General features: G+C 45.5%; 1 protein-coding gene across 12 annotated transcripts in view; it reads left to right on the top strand.

Moving 5' to 3' along the window:
* ABLIM2 (actin binding LIM protein family member 2) overlaps nt 1-22523 on the top strand; it is a 1607463-nt gene that overhangs the window by 1025952 nt on the left and 558988 nt on the right. For all 12 annotated transcript variants that reach the window (XM_069632024.1, XM_069632014.1, XM_069632022.1 and 9 more), the window contains exons 7-8: nt 12685-12772; nt 15052-15110. In XM_069632024.1, the coding sequence (XP_069488125.1) occupies nt 12685-12772; nt 15052-15110 (147 nt within the window). The remainder of the gene's footprint in view (nt 1-12684; nt 12773-15051; nt 15111-22523) is intronic.

Below are 22523 nucleotides of genomic sequence, written 5' to 3'. Positions count from 1 at the left end.
ATGTAGTTTTGTAAAGGACTAAACATGCCATCATGCAGAACAACATATACACACTCACATAATAATATACTTGCATATGTGCTGTAAAATCTTGTTGGTGTGACCATTTTTAGGAAGCAGATACGTATATTTTCAGACCCTCCAATTTTAAAAATGCCAAGCTTTTTTTCATGGGGCTGATCTCAAGGGGCCAACAGCTCGCAGTTGTACACATTTTATTTGATTAAATCCCGTTGTGGCTGATCTCTTTGTATGTGGTTGAAGGTTCAGGTTGGGACAGGACCAGCAAGAAGTAAATGTAATCCGGCCAATAACCTCCCTGAGGATTGCTGCTTCTCATCTCTGCAAGACCAGGTGCCCTAAACCGGTTCACAGCCAGTGTTCTTTCTTCTTCATTGTTGATGAAGGAGGTAATGTGTATTAAAGTGTGCACTCACCTTGCTGAGACCTGAAAGTGGATTATTTCTTGCTAGAGGTTGACACCGAAACTCAGAAAATCCTTCTAGGAGCATCACAACAACCACTCCCTCCAGCCAGAGAAGTACCCTCAAGGGCGGATTTAGTGTTGCCGGGACCTGTGCACCGAAAAACATGGAGGGCCCCCTTAATTTGCATATTTATTGACATTGCTGGAAAGGACAATACAGGAAGTGACCTCACAGGGAGTGACATGTGGCTTGGATAGTCTAGTGCATCATGGGAAGATAATTCCATGACTGGAGAAAAAAAACAAGAAGCAACTTATTTTATAATGTGCTTATGTTTGCTCACCATAATTATTATAAATGGAGCAAAAGCATAGTTTGTTAAAACTATTATTTTGGCATTTTTTGAAAGTGCTCACTATAAACGGAATTACTTAAACAGACTCAAAATGTTGGCAGATAAGCTAAGTGGTGAAGATGACATTTGAACCAAGCCCTTGACTGATCACATTTTGATATATATATATATATATATATATAGTAAAATGACCTGGCAAATATATGACTCCTTATATAAATGGGTAAGTATGAGTGCAGCTTAATATTCGCCCTCTGGGTGGATGTATACAATTAACAGAATGTAAAAGAATAAATAAGACGATTTAGAAAGAGGAAAAGAGTTTATTTTCTGACACTGGTTGATTGTCTTCAGAAAACAACCAGTAGTCAACTACAGCTGTGTGGTGGCTTTCAGATGCAAAAATCCCCTTCAGCTCTTAGTAAATATAAATGCTAATTTAAGTCAAGTTGCTGTCATTCATAATCGACAAGAATCTACCTTTCAAATGTGTAGAGCTGTCTTAAGACATTTGGATGACCCTAATGCTAGTTGCTAGCGGGAGTGCTTTTCAGAGCCGTCAACGACGTAATCTATGTTCTAGGCGGGGCTGCTGCCCCCCTGGAGAGTTTGAGTAGTGGCATAGGCGACTCATGTCTTATGCCAACTGTTGTCCCTGTACACCCAGACAAATGTTTGGCTCCTCCTGGCCTACACCCGGCTTCTATGGCCAATATCTACACAAAGGGTCACACACTTAACTCATCATGTACCTGCCATGCGGGGGACATACTCTTGTTCAATAACCAGGCGCTTCACGCCTTCAACTGCCACTGCTAGAAATGTGTGCTGACATTTAACTTTATGATGATACATTTAAAAGAAGACACCTATCATTCCAGAAAGTACTGTGTAATTCAGTGTTCAAGATTGTGGGCGTGTTATCCTTTCCAATTGTTTGTTTTGGCCGCACTGATGGAGATTGCAATCAATCTAATAGAAGTGCAATTCTGCGATTAATTCTCCCAGAAGCAACTGAACAGTGAAGCATTTCAGACCTTTGCCATATCTGTCCAAATCACTGATCTGCATCCACATAATTTACTTTATAAAGCAAGAAATCCAAAGAATGCAATTACTTTGAAAGATAAAAACATTGTCCCTGCACATATACACTCACCCTGTACAAACGTACCTTCACTTTTCACACACTCCCGCATTGCATATAAAATACAATGAACATGCACCAGTTGGTGAAGTGTACGAAAAGAAGTAGTGGAACTATGTTCGCTTCTGGCCTGCACCCACTCCCCGCAAACCCCATCACCATGTCCCCTCCCACACACAATACACACCCCCAAACACTTGCACCTGCTGTTAAAGGGAACGATCAGTGCAGTGCACTGAAAGTGCAAGTTTCAACTTCTTCTTACATATTTATTTTAAAACGAAACCTTTCCGGAACGGTTTCTTTTTAAAATAGAAGTATAGGAGCAGTAAAAGGTAATTTAAAAACGTAGAGCCACTCCCACTCACTTCGATCACTGACATGCACCAATACTATCCAAACCCTCATTCTACATATAAGCCCACACACTGCAAACTTGCCAACACACTAGTCACAAAATCACACACATCCTCACACTGCACATAAGCACTCTCCAATTGCACAAATACAAACTGTAAGCACTGGAGAGGGGTTATCTGTACTCCTGCCTTCTATATGGCCGAGTAGAAGTACACAGCACCCAGCCAAGGTTCTCTATTGTGGTAGCAATTGACGAGCAACCAAGGCTTAAGCTCTCAGAAGGTGATGCGGGCTGGCTCTTAATTTCTTAAGTACAGTGTAGTCCCCAAACCCTCACAAAGGAATGTCCACACACTATGTTATGTGCTAACACAGTTCTCTATATTTAAATAAGGAACATGGTATATACATCAAATAATTACACACTTTGTACTCTGGCAATTATAATATGGAAAATATATACAATGTCTATGTGGTACCACACTGAGCTATTGACTCCTTTAAAATGCATCAACTGCTGACAGTTATAATGGCATACAAATCATACAGCAATGCGTATGAGCATAGAGCATAGGAAGGAAGGCAAGTTAGGTTAAACAATGACAGAATGCTACTTTAGCTCCTAGGACACAATTTTGAGTGAGGATCCCCCACCTGGGAAACCTGTAATAAAGTGTATTAACAAGCCCAGTCCCTTAATGTTTAAATAGTCTTGTTTCCTGGGAAAATGGTCAACTACCCCAATGTACCTGAGTTTCTTCAACGGTTCATCGACGGATCCCTCGAGAGTGGACTCCCTTTAAAGCAGGAGCCACAGGGCGTCGACATTTCTCGAAGAAAAGTGACCACTTGCTTCGAGACGGCAGCTTCGACCTTCACTGTGCTCTTCAATGATCGATCGTGGAAGTCCTGTGAAGATGAGGCCTCTGTCCACCTTGATGCAAAGAGTTTGGTGCAGCAAAGAAGATGCAGTGATGAATGTAGGCCCAACAGTGGGTGCCGGGATAGCTTTGGCGATCAGGACTTGACCACGGGCTGGATTTCGGATCTTCACTTGTCGGTGTCTTTGTGGACTTCGGGTGGTGGGAAATGCCACCAGCTGACTGTTCTCAGTCATTGACAACCTCGACTTTCTCCGCCGGGACAATGCGGTCGACGGTGATGGCAAGGGAGCCCTTCTTTCAATGTTCTTAGGCAAAGGTGGAGCGTTGCGTCTCCGGTTGTCGTGCAGCACGCCGTCTAGCTGTGCCCTAGTCTGCGCAACATGATTCGACTGGCATCCAGCGGTTACGGAAATCTTCCGAACCCCGATCAATGGCAATGTACTTCAACAGCCTCGATGTCCTGGTGCTTCACTTCAAGATTCTCAGTGAACCCCTTCTCCAGTCGACAGCCTTACGGACTGGCTTCCAGGGTATCTCGATGAAGGTCAGCTTCTGCACAATGTTCCCTCATAGCTCGGGAAGAGGTCTCCTAGCCAGGTCATCTCTCAGATCAGTCCTTGACAGACTCAACAGCTTTCGGATTTCGTCAAAGCAAAGCAGCAGTAATTCTTCTTCTTCCAGCTGGGCTTCAAGGATAAGTAGCTTCAAGTTTCGACTTCAGCTTCTGAACAAATTGGGAAGTGGGAGACCCCCAGATATACACATCTGTCCCTCATTCATTGTGCTGAGCCAAGCTCAGTCAGCCAATCAGACAGAAGGGCATTCAGGCAGGCAGCCAATCATGCTCACAGGCATTCAGGCTATTCACTTCCACCCAGACACCCATAACAAGGAATGTGTATTGGGGCAAGCACCCAGCCTTTCAGCACACCACGGTGCATTCATGCCAGTTTCAGGCAGAGCTGTCTCGTTCTTTGTGTCACACACACAGAAACCAGATACGCATAACATAGAATGCATATTGGTCACACACTCTATTCACACAGGTCCCACCCCAAGGGTGTACCCACAACATACAGTCACTGGGAAGGCTCCAACTAGTCTTGACTTCCCCACAATACCATATATGTTTCTTCCACCCAACAGCCAGTCAGGGGAATCAACAGAATCAGGGCTTCCCAGGACTTTGGGAAAACAAGGTAACAGGCAATAGAAAGCAGAAGACCCGAGTGGCCATCTTGCCTCCTATCAGGAATTCACTGATTCCTATGGCAGGGCCGGGGTATCCTAAAATGGAAGATACTCAGAGCAGCTGTCAAATTCAGCATGGAGCTGCCACCAGCCCATACCCTGCTCTGTGTGCCACACACAGGTGCCCGAAAACATACACTAGGGGTAAAGGGTTGTACCCCAACCATGGGTGCCATAAGGGTATGCCAAGGGTCTCTGGTCACCACAACCACAAAGTGGAGGAGCTGCACTGCCAGGAGTCCCACCTAGACTCCTGTGCAGAAAACAGCATAGACCAGGTTTGCTTTCTTCTTCACTTCTCGGAGCCAGGACTACTTGGACTCTGTCTTAACAACTCATTGGAAGCTGCAGTCCATCCCTGGTGCCTTCATTCTACTGATTACTTCGCTTCCATTCCATGTGCAGTAAGCCGTAATTGACAAAGAAAATTAGATTGCAAATGCAAAATAATTGAAAATGACTTCTAATTTGTGAACTATTACCGTCAATCACGAAGGGGCATTATACAGCATTATTCACTGCCTCAGAACACTGGGGGCTTGTCTGCAGCGTGGTTGTGTGGGCTTCTCAGAATCTAGATGCCCGTGTGCCCTTTGTTTCCGTGCAACACGCAGCATTTTCAAGATGGGCGCTGCCTTTGCCCTCACCTAGAAGGCTCTCTGAGTGCCTCTTCTCCCTCCTCCCCTCCGACTGATTGGCTGCTCCCGGTTTCATTTGGCCTATTGGGGCATCGGCAGGATTTAGCCGGCCCCCTCTTCAAAGGCCCACATCTAAGGCCCTGTCTGCTCCCTGTCCGCTGCCTGACTGGGTCTGAGGGTCCTCCTCTACCCCCCACATGAGCATGTGGAGGCTGAGGAGAACTTGCACTCCTTCCGAGCCCACTGAAATCAACGGGACATTTATCACTCCTTTGAAGGTTAGTTCTCTCAACTGAAACACTGATCCTCTACCTCCACTCCTCTGTCTATCCCACCCACACTCCGTCTCACCTGGACTCCTACTCTCAATACCTTCTGAAAAATTGTACTTAGCTGTGACTAGTGACTGCATTATGTTTTAATTCTGTCCTGGTAAAAATGTGAACTTAGCCGTGCCAAGTGGTTGCATTGTGTTTTCATTCTGTCCTGCTAAAAATTGAACTTAGCTGTGCCCAGTGGCTGCATTGTGTTTTCATTCTGTTCTGCTAAAAATTGAACTTAGCTTTGCCCAGTGGCTGCATTGTGTTTTCATTCGGCCCTGCTAAAATTTGAATTTACCTGTGTGCACTACCCTCTGTCTCCCTCCCTTCCCTTGCACACCACCATCCCTTGTGCCCCCTCTTGGGCCCCCCTCACCTCTGCAGCTTGCTATGTCGCTATGTATTGCTCCTATCTTCTCTAACTGCTTTGCTATGTCCTATCCTTCTCCTATCAGTAAATCTGGCAGGAAGGAACTTAAGAAGGACATACTGGACTCCAACCCAGGCCATCCTATTGCAGACACCTATGTAACGTCTTCCGCCAGAGAGACTCTCACTGACATCCTTTTCTTGGTCAACATACGTGAACGACGGACTTACGGCTTTCTCTCTCCTATCGCCTCTTCTCCCATTAATTGTGGCACTCGCTGGGAGTTGCTGCTTGACCTCTTCACCATTTCCGAAGTCATCATTAATGTCTATTTCAATGGGACCATCATGGTTCAGGGTCCTCAACCCAACCTTCTTCTCTTTGACTCCCCTGCCTGCTCTGTCTACTTCCTCCTCTCCTTCGAGTGCCTAGTCTGAAGGCTTTCACACTCTATGAAATCTTCTCTCATTTTGGCCACCTCCTATCGGCCACCAGGACAGTCCACTCTCTTTGCCTCAGAATGAGCTGACCTGGCCATCCTCCCTACTTTCCTCCTTCTCTCAACTCCTCCTGATAGGGGATCTCAACATCCATCTGAACTCTACAGCCTCCTCAGGACCTTTCTGCAACCTATGCGACTCTCTCACGCTTTCTATCCTACCCTTTGGCTCCACGCACACCACGAGCCACACTTTGGATGCTCTCATCTCTTGTGACATCCCTCTCTCTATCCCTCTCACTACTTCTCTCTCTTGGACTGACCACTTTCTTCTCTCAATACATCTGAAGCTCTCCTCTCCTCTTGCAGCGGCACAACCGGCACAGCCACTCAGCTTCAAAGTCACCAGACCCATGAAAAAAGTGACAGTGGCTGCCGTTGTTTCCACCTGCTCCCCTCCTCCAATTCCGGCTGACTCCCACCCTGACACAGCCCTCGTTAAGCTCAATCTCTCTATCTCCAACACTCTTGATACTATTGCCCCTGTCATGAGGGTCCGACTGAAGCCTTCCAAAAAGAGCAACTCTTGGTACGACTCTGATCTGGATGCCCTTAAACTCAAGTGTCGGCAGCTGAGCAGGAATGGAATTCGTCGGCGGACCTTCTGATAATCTTGCCTGCTGCCTCCTTCAAAGGCAATATCGACTCTGCATCCGCTCCCTGAAAAGAGTCTTTATTCAAGCCTGCATCTCCGCGGCATCAAGTAACACGGCCAAACTTTTCAAGGTCTGTAAGGAACTAGCCAAACCTGCAGTAGCCTCTTCCTCTGTCACACCCACCCAGGACCTTTGCTCAGCCCAGGCTGCACACTTCATCACAAAAACCCAAGACATCCTTTACTCCCTCCCTTCCACACCACATCATACACCAACACTGGAGCCTCCCTTGGACCCCCTTAACCCCTGTCCACTTCCCCTCTCTTCTATCTCATCCGTCACGCCTGATGAAGTCGCCAGACAAGTCCAGTCTATGAAGGCTTCACCTAAACAGGTAGACCCCTGCTCCTCCAAAACCATTAAGGACAACATTGCCTCCCACGCCCCAGCCTTGGCTGATCGCTGCAATCTCTCCTTTTCCACTGGAGTTTTCTCACCTGCTCTTAAGCACTCCCTGGTGCACCCTCTGCTCAAGAAATCCTCTGCTAACCCCTGCATTCTGGCAAACTACCACCTTATCTCTATCACACCTTTCCTGTGCAAACTCCTGGAGAAGTTGGCTATCTCTCAGCTGACCCTCCACAATGAATCTATTGGTTGCTTCCACAACCATCAGTCTGGCTTTAGAGCATCCAGAGGCACGAAAACTGCTCTTCTGAACACCCGTGAAGACCTTATCCCAAATCTTGACATGAACACTCCCTCTGTCCTCATTCTCCCTGATCTCTCCTCTGCCTTTGACATGGTTAACCACAACACCCTGATCACACGTCTCTGTGACATCCTGGCAATCAAAGGTATGTCTCTGGCGTGGTTAACCTCCTTTCTCTCCGACCGCCCATCCCAAGTGGAACTTGGAGCCTTTCTCTCGATTATCACTCTCTCAACCTGTGGTGTTCCCCAGGGATCTAAACTATCCCCCTAGTTCTTCAACATCTACATGGCTGCCTTGGCACATGTGATTGGCACTTTCACCTCCAACTTCCAGTGGTATGCTGATGACACGCAACTATCTTTCTGGCTACCCTCAGCTGCCTCCTCCTCCTCGCTCATATATGACTGCCTGTCTGCTATTCAGTCATGGTGTGCTGCAAACAACGTCTGCCTCAACACCAGTAAGCCTGAGATATTTCGCATTGGGACCCCTGCTCCTGCTTTCCCACGTTCACTATGGCCGGCCTCACTTGGCCCTGCGCCCGCACCCACCTGCGAGGCTACAAACCTTGGGGTCTTCTTCGAATCCACTCTCTCATTCTCCTCTCACATTTCGGAAAACTCCAAAAAGTCCCAACTATCAGCTACATCTCATCAGAGGTACTCTACTTTTTCTCACTTTCCCCCCCGCTGCTCACTGTCTCCAGATCCCTGGTTCTCTCCAGGATGGACTACTGCAACAGCCTCTTCCTCAAACTCCCTGCTTCTGCTTTGCGCCCTCTGAAACTCATCCAGAACAAAACCGCAAGACTTATCCTTGGCCTCAAGCCCAGGGACCGCATAACTCTGGCGCTGAAATCCCGTTACTGGCTCCCTGTGGATGCAAGCATCAAGTTCAAGACCCTTTGCATTGTCCACAAGGCTTTCTGGGGCCTGGGACCTACCTGCCTGCAACAATGCCTACCTAAATACTGTCCCTCCCGAGCCCTCCGTTCATCTGCCTCCAACCTTCTGCGAGTGAGCCGGTCCTCCAAGCAGAGATTTGGAGGGAGATCTTTATCCTTAGCAGGGGTCTCCCTCTGGAATAGCCTCCCTGCTGCCCTCATCCTTGAGCCTGATCTCGTTAAGTTCCGGAAACTCCTCAAGACTTCCATCTTGTCCTCCTCCTTCTCTCTCCCTCTATCCTGTTAACCTATCCCTCTGCTCTTTTCCTCTCTCCCTCCTTTGTCCGTACAGTTTGCTGACTGGCCACCTCACCATCACTGCACTTGAGCAATGACCCAAGAGAGTAGCTTTCTCTGCACTGGATACACTTGGACCCCTAGTACTTGTCCTTCCCCATCTCCACCTCCCCATCTCTATAACCGTCTGTGCACTTGTGTGTTCCGAATGCACTTTGCCCGAAGATCGTCTCTCTGTTCCCCCCTGTCTTCACTCCTTAATTGCACTTGGAAAACTGCAGAATTGTCATCAGATTTATTTGCTTTTGTCTCAAATGTTAATTGTATCATATGCACTTACTTTGCCTGTGCAGACTATTATTGCTTCAGAATTTCAAGGGCTCTGAACGACTGTCGATTGTTCCCCATGTTCCCATCCTCCGTGAGTGCTTTGATCCACTTGCCTGTGCATAGGCGCTTTACAAATAAACATTACTATAACATGCAACACATCACAAATGAGTACAGGACGATGACATGGAGGCCAATTCCGTCCAATGCATTTCCAGAATCACACATACCTACACAAAACATACAACCAAGCAATGCATTTGTATCCAGAAAATGCACATACACCTTCACATGCTGCACACATCCACACACTGTGCATAAAGCACACAATACAAGGGCACCCACATATTGTGCATTCACCCACACAGTGCAATACATACTATAGGTATACAATGTTTACACACTCATCCTGCACATAGCATATGCCCACATATTAAACGTATGCCTAGACCCTGGCCATAACCCCACACCAACCCACTCCACATACACACACACACACACGCACACACACACACACGCACACACACACACATACACATACTGCTCATACAACCTCATAATGTGCATAGCAACTCAATGTATGTACTACACAATGTACACAGATCCACACACTCTGCATATGCCGATACACTGTCCATACACCTACACACTGTGCATAGATCTACACACTGCACATACTCCCGCACTGCACATATTCCCATAATGCACAAACACCCTCACACTGAGCATACATACGCACACACAGTGCACATACAATCACACAATGCTTTAGTGGCAGTACCTAGCGCCAGCGTGTGTACGTAAAGGTTTGATGGGAATCCGTGGTAATAATGCACTTAGTTGGACTTATAATATCAATACTTGACAGCAGATGTGAGTATATTGGCATTTGATGCTTATACAGTGCCTTTGGCAAAATCCAAAACTATTGGATTTGCCAATGCTTGTTGAGTGAATCTGGTAGATCACAGGAATGAGCCTTCCTCGCCCCCACACGCATTGTCTTCTTTCCCTGTGATAAGGCTTTTAGGCAATAAAGAACTGGAAAAGGGCTACAAGGCCATGAGAAAACTGGATAGACATGGGACTGATGTCACTGGTTTCCAGCAATCTGGACTTCTCTGCGGGCTGGCTAGGGAGCAGGGTGGTCCGAGGAGGCTACACCAGCTCTGCAATCAGGGTACCCCATTGCTATCCTAGGAGTGTAAAGATGGATACAAGATTTGAGAACCGCATGGGGGGATACTGCTACATCCAATTGCAACATTGGACTAGAACGTGCAGATGGGGTTCTAGATATAAGATGGCTTCCCACTTGAGCACACGCTATGCTAGCCAATGAAATTTGCAAGGGGTGTATTTTAAAGCTTTGCAGACTGCCATATAGGATGGACCCATGGAGATGGTGACGGAAATGAGCAGATGGAAGGAGGATCCGGTGTTAGGGCGAGAACTGGATTCATGGGGTCACATATGAACAAGGGTCCATAGGTCCTCTCGCGGTACCATAACAAATGAATTTGGTTACAATATATGATTCTGATGCTATTTATAAACCCATTGCTTGCACAATAGCATCCCAATATAGCTGCCTCTCTGTTGGCAAAACTGACCGAGTGATTGGCATTTTGGCACATATGAAGTGGTACTGCCGAAGATTAAAAAGATATGTCGAGTCCAGCTATTAATGGACCAGTTAGTGGTGGTGGTCTTGGGTGAAAAAGAGGGTCATAGTATATGCCCAATATATGCAATATCTGGAAATAGGGGAAGTTTGAGAACACACCTACTGAATTCAGCCAGGTTGACCCTAGCCCAATTTTGAAAATCACCTGATGGCCCAGTCAGGGTGATATGGTGGCAAGCCACTGGTATTGAAAAACAATTCACAGCGATAGTGGTGAAACATTTTCAAAGTATTTCCACACACTGACTCCATTGATTGAATCATGTAGAGGGATTTGGAAATGCGGGTGGAGGTCGGGGGTTGGGGAGGAGGAGTGTACAGCCGGTTGGTATTGTCCACCTGGTGGTGGTTAACAGTTGTCTCATTATGTTAGGATAGTTTTTGGCTGCTAGTCATTTCATTTCATAATGTACCCATTACTGACCTATGCAATGTTTGTCTTTTATTATTTTGTATGAACCAGAAAATGATAGCTATATGTCCTTAGCTGGTCTCTCTGAATTAATGGTCAATGGAAAAATTGAAGGAAAAAGACAGTAGATGAATTCACCATTCACTAGTGTCCTGTTGCACTGTTCATACGTTGATGATATAAGAATGTTGACCCTCATGTGGACTGGTTGGCCTTAGCAGATACCTGCAGAAGGGCTTGGTGCAGTTTCAGTGCAGATGTTGTGTGACTGCCAATGGTGGTACCCTGCTCAGCAGTTCCTCAGTCACCAGCTGTGTTTCCACGGGTCAATTATGGGCGTGCTGTCAATCTCAAAATCCTGCTCACAAGCAGGGTCGGACTAGGACAAGAAATAGGCCCGGTCACCCAAAGAACAGTGGCCCACCGCTCGCCTCAAAAAAGTGTCCAACCACTCGCATCATGACACTTCACCTCTGATGACATCACCGGAAGTGATGCTATTTGACCCGGCTCCAAAGTGACATCCCGGGAAGCGATGAAACACAACCTTTCACCCCTAGACAAAACAGGAAGTGGCAGTGGCATCAAATAGCATTGTTCCAAAGTACACTACGAAATATATCGTTATAATTTCACTAATTTGATATACATTTCATACAAGAATGGACCACCATATGTATTATTAATATCTGTGTGTATAGATCCATATTGTCAAATTACTGTGAATCCAAGCAGACATCCAAGGCCAAATGATAGGTTATTGTATAGCACTTACGCTTAAGCTCTTCTTTTTAGAACAAATATGCATACAATATCACCCAACCTGTGTTGGTACTCATTTGTCTACCTAAAAAGGATGAAAGGCTTTTTGAAGAAAAAACAAAATTGGAAAAAATAAATATTTTTTTTCCACATTTTTTTTTTTCTTCCAAACTGGCTCAGGCGTGGCCAGAAACCGGCCTCCGCTTCCGAAGGGACGATGAAGGCCGCGGGGCCAATTCAACCCTGCTCACAAGTCACACTTTCTTTTTCAAATGAGTTACTTGCTCATGTGAAGGGCAAAGGTTTATATAAATAGTCCCAGTTTGACTGTTGTATGCAAACTTATACAGAACTATCTGTTGTGCGCTAGAAAATATGTATTTGTTTTTCCTGGTACTGTTCAGCAGCGCATATTAATGGCCAAGCACGCGTATCCACCGCTTCAGTATGCGAACTGACCGGAAGCAGATATAATAACGTTCTGATCATGGCTATTAATATTATTACGATTAGTACTATTGTTACTTATTCTACTACTTCTAATAAAAATCACTGCCCCCCTAAATGTCCTTTAATATTCGTGGAGATACTGCATGTCTCTCATTTGGAAACAACCGCTTGCTGCATTCATTTGTCAACACACTGCGTCAGAAATGTGATGTATAGACTGCGCATGCTTAGAAACACAATGCCAGGAAATGCAGGTGATCACTTGTGCCCTAACGTGTTCTTGGTTGCATTTCTACCCAGGCAGGAGAAAAGCACTATCACCCGACCTGTGCACGATGCGTGAGGTGCCACCAGATGTTCGCAGAGGGAGAAGAAATGTATCTGCAAGGTATGCATGCGCAGAATGGCGGTCACGTTGATTGGATGATTACATGGTGCAGGAAATCCAAGCTCTCCGCTAACAGATGTGCGTTTTGACACCTGCAACCGCTGTATCAAAACGTGTGCCAGGACTTGCCTAGTACCTGTGCGCGCGGTGTATCAGACCTGTTATATGCTAATGGCATACATTCCACAAGCACACTGCTCTAATGAACATAGGCCAGCCTGTGATATATTTTACCAAAAATCACAGTTTAGATGACCTATATTTCAGAAGACTCTCATTATGCTCTTCCAAGACGCGCTGGAAATTCATCTTTGGTCTTTCACTGAAAAAGGTGTTACAAGTTGGGCTTTTCTACTAGATCTCAACTAGGTCGAAATTAATATCAATTCTGCTAGCCTCAGAGTGAAACTAGTGTGCTCACATTCTTTAGGCCGAATACAATTACTGACCCTGTACAAAAAAACAGAATACATTAATTGTTTTGTCACCTTCTAAAGTGAGGAATCTACAGGTAGTCTTACTGCCTTCCCTCTATGTATGTGACTCCCTGTTAGGGTGAATTCTCAGAAATGTGCTATTTCCTCTCTACCTTTGAGACCCCCAGCTCTTTTTCTGGACTTTAGGACTTTTAATTTCTAACTTGGAGAGAGTGGGTCCAGTGGAGTAACTGTGCTGAAAATGTTGGGGGGGACATGACATCTGAAGAAAAGGTGCCCCAGCCAAATGAATGGGGACAAAATAGTGTGCCATGAAAGTTGGGGTGGACAAACACCCCTGCCCACCCCCCCTGAAATTGCGCCCATGAGTGGGACCTTTTTCCCACTCTCTCATGTATTTTTTCTGAGATTTGGACCCTGTGCTTCTTTTGACGTTGGAATCTGACAAACTCCATAGGCATCATCTTTGCATTGTGACACACAGCACCTTCAGTGCAGTGGCACAGGGAAGTATCTTAGATTTCCCAAAGGTTTAAATACCTTCTCTTGGTGAAACTACTCTTTCCAAGAGCAGTGAAATGAAATTGACTTTAGCCAGGAGCAATTGGAGTGTATTTCTTGGCATTGCCCACATGGGTCGATCGAAATCTGCTGTGGAATTCACCTTTTGTTTTCTGTTGCCGATCATTTCACCTGCCTCTACTGATGAACCACATGACATGCTGACTGTCAAACAAGCATTACCAATGCCAAAAGATTGGGCTTCTTTGTAGGCATGGGAAAGGCAGTTGCCAGGCACTGCCATAGTGGTATTAACTGGCTATTGATGGTAGCAGGGCATCCAATAGCAGTGCCTGGCAACTGACTAATATTTATACACAAGCCAACATTTTTAGCTTTGCCAATTCTTATTTTTAACAGGACTTCAGTGAAGGACATGCATAGTACTTATAAATGGAGTGACTGATGGCAGAGCTGGTTAAGACATTTTTATTACACAAGTACAGCGTTTACTGCTCCAATTAAGTCATTAACTCTAAGAAGACTGCTTGGAAAAAAACACTGGCAGGTACTTCGATTGTAAAGTTGGATGGTAAGGCTTGATTAAAGCGAGCTTGAATAGTTCCCATGAGGAGGTGTTTTGGTCGGAAAGGAGCAAGAACTGGTAGGGAATAGCCATAAGTATTAGCATGGCCATGAGCAGTTAATGGGTGGGCAAATAACCAAATAACATATGCAAGCTATGTGCACGTCCTCATATGCCATTTTGCCCTATATGTACTCTTATGCAATAGTTTCGGCTTATAGGTGGCGCTAAGTAGCCAAACTAAAAAGAATGGCTTCCCATACTGAACAATTGTGTTACCTAGCACTGCTTCGAGGATTCGAGCATTCGAGGGCTTCCTCTGTGTAAGAGAAGAATAACCGCCAAATGGGACTGTTACTCTGCGTCATGAGCACCTCTGTTATGAGAACAATTGTGTTGATAGCAGACTAAATTTCACACGAAAAAAGAAGCTGAAATAATGGAATCTTCGAGAAAGAGAAAAGGTTGCAAAATAACGGGATAATGTTCACACCTTTACCGCTTTTAAGGCGCATTAGTAAAGCATTGAGTTATTTAGTTAAATATGTCTACAGTACTTTTATTTCTAAAACAAATAGAAAAAAAACATGAAAACAAGAAGTGTATCACAAACATATAAGCATTTGAGCTCACTTGCCAATAGGAAAAGAAAGTGATAATACGATGTATGTGTGGTTATGGAAGTATAAATGTATGATCCGGTCTCTTGGCGGAATTAAGGTAAATAACTAAGGCCCTGTCCCTTTCTCTTGTAGCTACTGCCATTTGGCATCCATCTTGTAGGCAGGCAGCCAAAGCAGAAGAGCGAAGTAAGGTCAGTGCATTTATTTTTATTGACATTTAATTGCATATTTGAAGTTTTCTTTCCATTTTACTGTTTAATATGCCCCTTTGACCGATGGAAGTGCTGAAACACAGCCGAAAAACAGGCCAGGACCTGAGATGGCCAATGGAGGCAATGGAAAGTATCATCACTGTAACCAGATGAGGGTGTTATCGTGAACACCTATGTGACCTTTTGTTTTGCATCCACTTTCCACTTGCCATACATACTTAGTATATAAAAAGTGGAGGTGGTGCTGTACATCATATAGCAGAAAATCTAAGGAAGTGGCGTGCAATAATATTAATGCTAATACAATCCCATTCTTAAATAGGCTCATCCTGATGAACAGAACGCATCCATGCATCCAGTTTCCTGTTCGAGATCTCACTTACTTGCTATGCTTGATTATGCTGCAGAGGGGACCTGGCCTAGCAGTTCGGGCTGGGCTGCTACCTTCGGTGGCGGCAGCTGCTGACTGAGGATAAGTGATTGGCTGGCTGACTATACAGTAAAGGACCGTTGAAATGTACATGGGTTTGCAAACTATATGAGATGAAGCGTGTATCTGCCCCTCACCCCCCATTGGTCAAGATGACTATTTTGGGGAAAGTAAATGTAGATGATCCCTTTACTGCTCTTCAGCATACTATGGTTTATGGGTTTGCAATATGTGCCTCTCCAGATGTTTAGGACTGTCACTGTCAGTCTAGCCTATCCTGCTGCTGTTGCTGCCCTCAGCATTTAGCCTATTGCCCAATAGTGGACCAGCCTACCCTGCTGTTGTCACTACCATTTGCATATTAGCCTATTGTTAATACTGGACTCGCCTATCCTGCTGCTGTTGCTGCCCTCTGCATTTCAGCCTATTGTCTAGTATTGGACTAGCCTATCTTGTTGCTCTTAGCCTATTGCTCAATAGTGGACTAGCCCATAATGCTGCTGTTGCTGCCCTTTGCATTCTAGCCTATTGTCTAATATTGGACTAGTCTATCTTGTTGCTCTTAGCCTATTGCTCAATAGTGGACTAGCCCATAATGCTGTTGTTGCTGCCCTTTGCATTCTAGCCTATTGCCTAATATTGGACTAGCCCATCTTGTTGCTTTTAGCCTATTGCTCAATAGTGGACTAGCCAATAATGTTGTTGTTGCTGCCCTTTGCATTCTAGCCTATTGCTTAATACTGAACCATCTTACCTTGTTGCCACTGTTGCCCCAGGCACACTCTCCCATTATTTAATACCGTCCCTTACCATCTTGCTGTTGTTATCCTATGCACACAAGCCAATTGCTGTAGCATAGGCTCCCAGCTACACTGCAATACTCTACAGCAGTTCTCTGGCCCAGCTCTGAGCTACCTTACCAAGTTTCATCGCCGCCCTCATGGCCTCCCTCCGCAGAGTCACCCTAACCATGGCTACCATCCTCCCACTATTCAACTCAATCACCTCATCTTACTTCCTTCTCTCACTACAACCACTCCCATCACACATAGGGTCCACTAATGCCCCTAGCATTCACACGACGGGCAGTCCAAATAATCTAATTAGCCCGGCAGAATGGATCCAACTCTTTGCCTCACCTCCTTCACCATGGATACTATACCCAGTGAGCGTCAAAAACTCAAGACTAGGTTCTCGCTTCCTAAATTGCAAGACACCCACAAGGCCTTCTATACGGCCTCCTGCAACCAAACTTAACACCCCCAGCTGACCTCTAAGCCCACCACTTGCCTAGCAAAAGCTTCGGAGGCCACTGCAATATCCAGCCTTCCGTCATCCAATCCCCAACCCTTGACTGAGCTTCAACCACCTCTTCCATCCATCAAAGGAGAACTCATTAATGCACGGTCCCTAGTCGCCCATGCACTTGATGTTGCAGACCTCAATTATAACTAACGGCCTGGACTTCCTTGCCATTGCTGAAACCTGGTTACACCAGGCAGCAGGCCCAGCACTATCCCTAGCCATCCCTGAGGGTTATACAATCACTAGATCAGACAGAGATTCCGGGAAAGGAGGTGGAGTAGCTTTCATAGCGAAAATGCCCCTGGGTCTCAGAGTCCTTGGCCAGCATCCCGTCGGCGGAACTACTCTCAGTTCAGCTTCCCCTCTCAGCCACCCAAACGATCCACTTGCATCTCATTTACCAACCTCCTGGTCCCATCTCCTCCTACAAGCAATATATTACAGACCTATTAACTAACAATACTAAACCATGGTCGCAAATTTTTTTGCTTGGTGATTTCAATTTTGGTCTCCACGACCCCAATGACCCCAATGCTACTGCACTTGAAAGCTCAATATCCGAACTTTGTTTTGCTCATCGTATCACAGGTCCCACGCATAACAAAGGTCGAACGTTGGACTGGCTGGCTGACCTCATATGCTCTAGTTATCCTCCACAATGAACCTACCGCATTGTCTGTCCATAACTTCATCTCCTTTTCCATTCAGGCGAATACACCCCCTACCCCAAGTCCTACCATCGCACCCCAAATCTTCTCTAGAAACAATAAGAACATAACGCTACAAAATGTACGCCCTTTGATCCACGACATCATGGACCCATCTAATTACAAAGACCTAGGGCCTCATTACACAGAAGGCGGTGAGCCATGGCGCTATTAGCGCCATGGCTCATGTCGGTAAAATACCGGCACCGCCTTGGCGGAAAGGGGATTAACCGCCCCATTCCAAGGTTGGAGGGGCGGTAAATCCCCCTTCCGCCATTGCCCTTCCCCATTCCCATTTCTGCCCCATAGGGCTCTATGGGAATGGGGAAGGCGCTTATTACGGCACCGCAATTTTGCGGTGCCGTAATTAGCTCCGAGGTCCCTTAGCGGGTTGGTTTTTAACGCCTGCAAAAAGCAGGCGTTAAAGCACCAACCCGCTAAGGGACCTCGTAGTAAGGCGGTAATGGTTAACGGTCACCGTTACCATGAACGGTGGCCGTTAACCATTACCGCCTTCCGTGTAATGAGGCCCTTAGATTCAAATAATCTAGTCGACCTCTTTAACAGCACACTTGGTTCAGCTATAAACATCATTGCCCCTATCAAGTTAAAAAAAGCCAAACCTATAGCTCACCTGAACAAATGGTTCACATCTGAACTAAAGAGCCCCCGGAATGCCAAAAGGGTGGCTGAATCCACATGGAGAAAATCGCACACCCTACCAACAAGTTGCTATTTACTTCTGCTGCCTATACTTATAAATCGGCCATTCACAACACAAAAAAAGAGACCTACAACAATAGAATCCTAAATGCCAAATCTAGGACCAAGGAGCTCTTTAGCACCCTAAGGGAATTAGAGTCCCCAGCCCCACCCACTGAAGCCTGTGTGAATGATGCAGAGTGGTGCGCCAAAATACAGAAAGCCCTCACCAATAAAATTACACTGCTACAAACTAAAATCGAGTATATAAAGAACAGTTTGATCAATAGCCCCAACCCTTCCCACTCATCAAACTCTCATTTCCCTTCTTGCTCACCTTTCCCCTTCACACCATTTGCACCTAATGAAGTTGAAAAAATTATCAAAGGTCTTAAACCCTCAAGATGCCAAGGAGATAACTGTCCGGCCACAATCATTCAGGAAGGCGCCAAGGATCTGGCACCGTTCATTGCTACCCTGATTACTTCTTCCATAAAACCAGTTCAGTTCCCAACAACCTCAAGGAAGCATGGGTTATGCCTCTTTTAAAAAAACGAACTTGGACCCGAATACACCTACCAATTACAGGCCCATCACTACTGTTCCCTTCCTCTTAAAAATACTAGATAGAGTGGCATATCTACAAATCCAGAAACACTTGGAGGACAATAACTTACTTGGCCTCAGACAATCCGGCTTCAGGCCAAGACAGAGCACAGAAACAGCCCTCCTGGATCTCAAAATCCAAATAGACGAGGCCAAGGATAATGGCAATTTGGCCATGCTCTTGCTGTTAGACCTCTCGGCAGCATTTGATCTTGTTGATCATCAGATCCTCACAGATCACCTGACTACAGCAGCTGTCTTCTCTAGTGTTGCTTCCAATTGGATCGAGTCATTTCTCTTCAATCAAACTACCAGAGTCTTTGCACCCTCAGCCTCAGCTGACCCAATCCCCATCCAATGCGGCGTCCCACAAGGCTCTTGCGTCTCGCCGACGCTTTATAATATCTTCACTAAGCTCCTCTTCGACCATCTTGACAACTTGGGTGTCCCCTACACAAATTACACTGATGATACCCAAGTTCTCAGCACACTGTCTGGGTGCTATGAAGAAGACTCGAAACTGATCAACGACATATACTTGGAGATCCAGACGTGGATGGCAAACCATAGCCTCTTCCTCAATGAGGAGAAGACGGAGCTCCTGATCGTCAGATCTTGAAAACGGTGAACAAACTAGACCCCCGATACTCATCCTTCGACATCGATGGGAACTCGATTAAAGATGCTAAGGAAATCAAAACGTTGGGAGTCTGCTTAGACTGAACCCTCTCGCTCAAGAAACAAGTGAGCGCCACCGCCTCAACCACTGCAAACACTAACAAGCTCATTAACGCTTGCAAATCTTTTCTATCTCCTAACTGCTGCATCACACTAGCCAGAGCCCTAGTACTATCCAAGATTGATTATCGTAACACCTTGTTCCTCTGCTCCTCGGAACGGAACCTCAACTGGCTTCAAGTCTTACAAAATAACACCCTAAGATCTGCTCCGAACATCCCCAGATTCAACCATATCACCAGTTTTAGACTGGATGCCCACTGGCTCCCAGGGCACGACAGAATCTCTTTCTGCACGCTAGTCATTACCCACAAATGTCTTTCAAACTCGGCCCCAAGAACTTGTCAGACAAATTCTCCAAACACCAATCAACCAGACCCACCAGAACAATCTACTCACACTGCCTCACTATTCCGGGTGTTCAAACTGAAAAGAGCTGGAGGAGCTAGTTTCCCTGTACTGGCTGCTAAATCTTGGAACTCCCTCCCTCTCACCATCAGAAAGGAACCATCCTTCTGGACCTTCAGAGCCAAAGTAAAGGGTTGGCTCTTTGATATGAAACACTGACAGGCTAAACACTTATGTGCCTTGTTTAATTTATTCTGCATTACCTATGTAACACTGTCTGCTTGTTACTGTCGCCTAAACTGTAACCTCTGGCGTCTCTCCCACAAGCTCACTTGTACTTATTTCGCATTTCGACTACCCTGTAACCAATAGTCGACTTGCACGTCTGTATCTTAATCATCTAGTATGTCTGTAACCTTCTATTAAGAACTAGCACCCAGTTACGCCAGGGTTTGGTGCGCGTTACAAATAAATAAACTAAATTAAACTGAACTGCAACGTTCGTGATTCCCTCAATGTTCGCTAGGAGTAAGGCTGATTGGATTTGTAGTCCAATCATATCCCAAATGCAGGTTGGGACTGCACAGTCCAGCTGTTCAGTGCATATTTCACTAGCAGCCTCTTCACACAGCTGAGGTAGACAAGCATGGTATAGTTTTACGAAAAGGTACGTTGTGATAATGTGTAAAGTATAATCTGCAGCCAAGTAAGATATTCTGGCACATTAAAATATGCCCTTCTCCTGTGAAACAGATGTACTGCACCTTCCTATACTCCCAAGAAGAGATAAATGCATTGGTTGTCAGACGTGATGCACTGCTTTTCTTGTGAGACACATGCATTGCAGTCACCAGTAGTCCCAAGAAGAGATATAGAAGTTGATTGTCAGAGTTGATACTCTGCTTCCCACATGAAACACATATTCTGCAGCAGTAGTCCCGAGCAGAGATACAGAGGGTGATGAACTGCTTTTCCTGTGAGAAAGATGTACAGCACCACCAGTAGCCCCAAGAAGAGGTCAAAACACGAATTGTCATAGGTGATGCACCACTTCTCCTGTGAGACACACGTACTGCACCAAAAGTTCCAGGCAGAGATATAAACATTGATTATCAGAGTTGATGCACCTCTTCACCTGTGAGATATACGTACTGCACCAATAATCTCCTGTGAGCAAGATGTACTGCACCAGTAGTCCCAAGCAGAGATATAGAATTTGATTATCAGAGTTGATGCACCACTTCATCTGTGAGATATACGTATGGCACCAATAGGCCCAAGCAGAGATATAGACATTGATTGTTGGAAGTGATGCAACGCTTCTCCTGTGAGAATCCTGTACTGCACCAGCGGTCCCAAGCAGAGATACGTCTGATCACATTGCTAGATTGTTTTTGTCTAAAATTGACAGAATAAGACTTTCTCCAAATAATGGTGCTTTGTCTGATCCGGAATCTAAGAACCTTTCTTCTGTCAGTTCGTTTTTCCACTGCTTCCTCTTCATCTTTTGCCCCCATTTCTGAAGGCGATATAACTTCTTTGATTTCTCAGACTTACCCTATTGTTTCCCCTTCAAATCCCTTACCAGCTTCATTGGTTAATTAGTCTTTGCTGCATTGACTCATGTTCTTATTATATTTTTAAATATTTCTTTATCCTTGGGTTCTTCCCCTTCAGCTTTTAAAAATTCAAATGTAATTCCTTTGTTAAAGAAACAACTCTAGATCCTTCTGACACTGCAAATTTTCACCCAATCTCCATTCTCCCTTACTTGTCTAAACTTCATTAGAGGTCTGTTCCTGCTCAACTTACTTCTTACCTAAATACTCATAATTGTCTTCCTTCTCAACAATTTAGGTTTTGTTCTGGTTTCTCGACTCAAACTGTACTCTTATTGGGTTTCCAACTCTAATCTTAGCGCGTGTCATCTCAAATTGTCCTCTATCTTGATTTTGTTAAGTCTAAGTGCAACATTCTAACAAGGGGGGTCCTGGGAGTCCCTCCGCCAGACATTATTCCTGGTTACGAGAGACTTACCCAGAGTCTTTAGCTCACTATCTTTCACAGAGAAGAAATATCCCAAACATATCAGTCTTTGTCCTGCCCTGGGGCAGTCCAGCACCGAAATGCTAGGCGATTCTCCTCTGAACAAGAGTGCCAACAGAAACCCCAGACACGTGTTTCGGTCTGGTTGGACCTCATCAGTAGGGTGGATCTGTGCCTCTCTAAGAATAGTGAGCAAGGGGTCCACGTCTGGATTCCCCTAGTAATTTAGGGTGAGACCCAAAGTTACTTAAAAATGCAAATTAACAAGGGGGGTCCTGGGAGTCCCTCTGCCAGACATTAGTCCTGGTTACGAGAGACTTACCCAGAGTCTTTAGCTCACTATCTTTCACAGAGAAGAAATATCCCAAACATATCAGTCTTTTTCCTACCCTGGAGCAGTCCAGCACCGACATGCTAGGCAATTCTCCTCTGAACAAGAGTACCAACAGAAACCCCAGACACGTGTTTCGGTCTGGTTGGACCTCATCAGTAGGGTGGATCTGTGCCTCT

This window comes from Ambystoma mexicanum, chromosome 6q, assembly GCF_040938575.1.
Source record: "Ambystoma mexicanum isolate Mex_15411 chromosome 6q, UKY_AmexF1_1, whole genome shotgun sequence".
Lineage (NCBI taxonomy): Eukaryota > Metazoa > Chordata > Amphibia > Caudata > Ambystomatidae > Ambystoma > Ambystoma mexicanum.
This window is presented reverse-complemented; position numbering and strand designations above follow the sequence as displayed.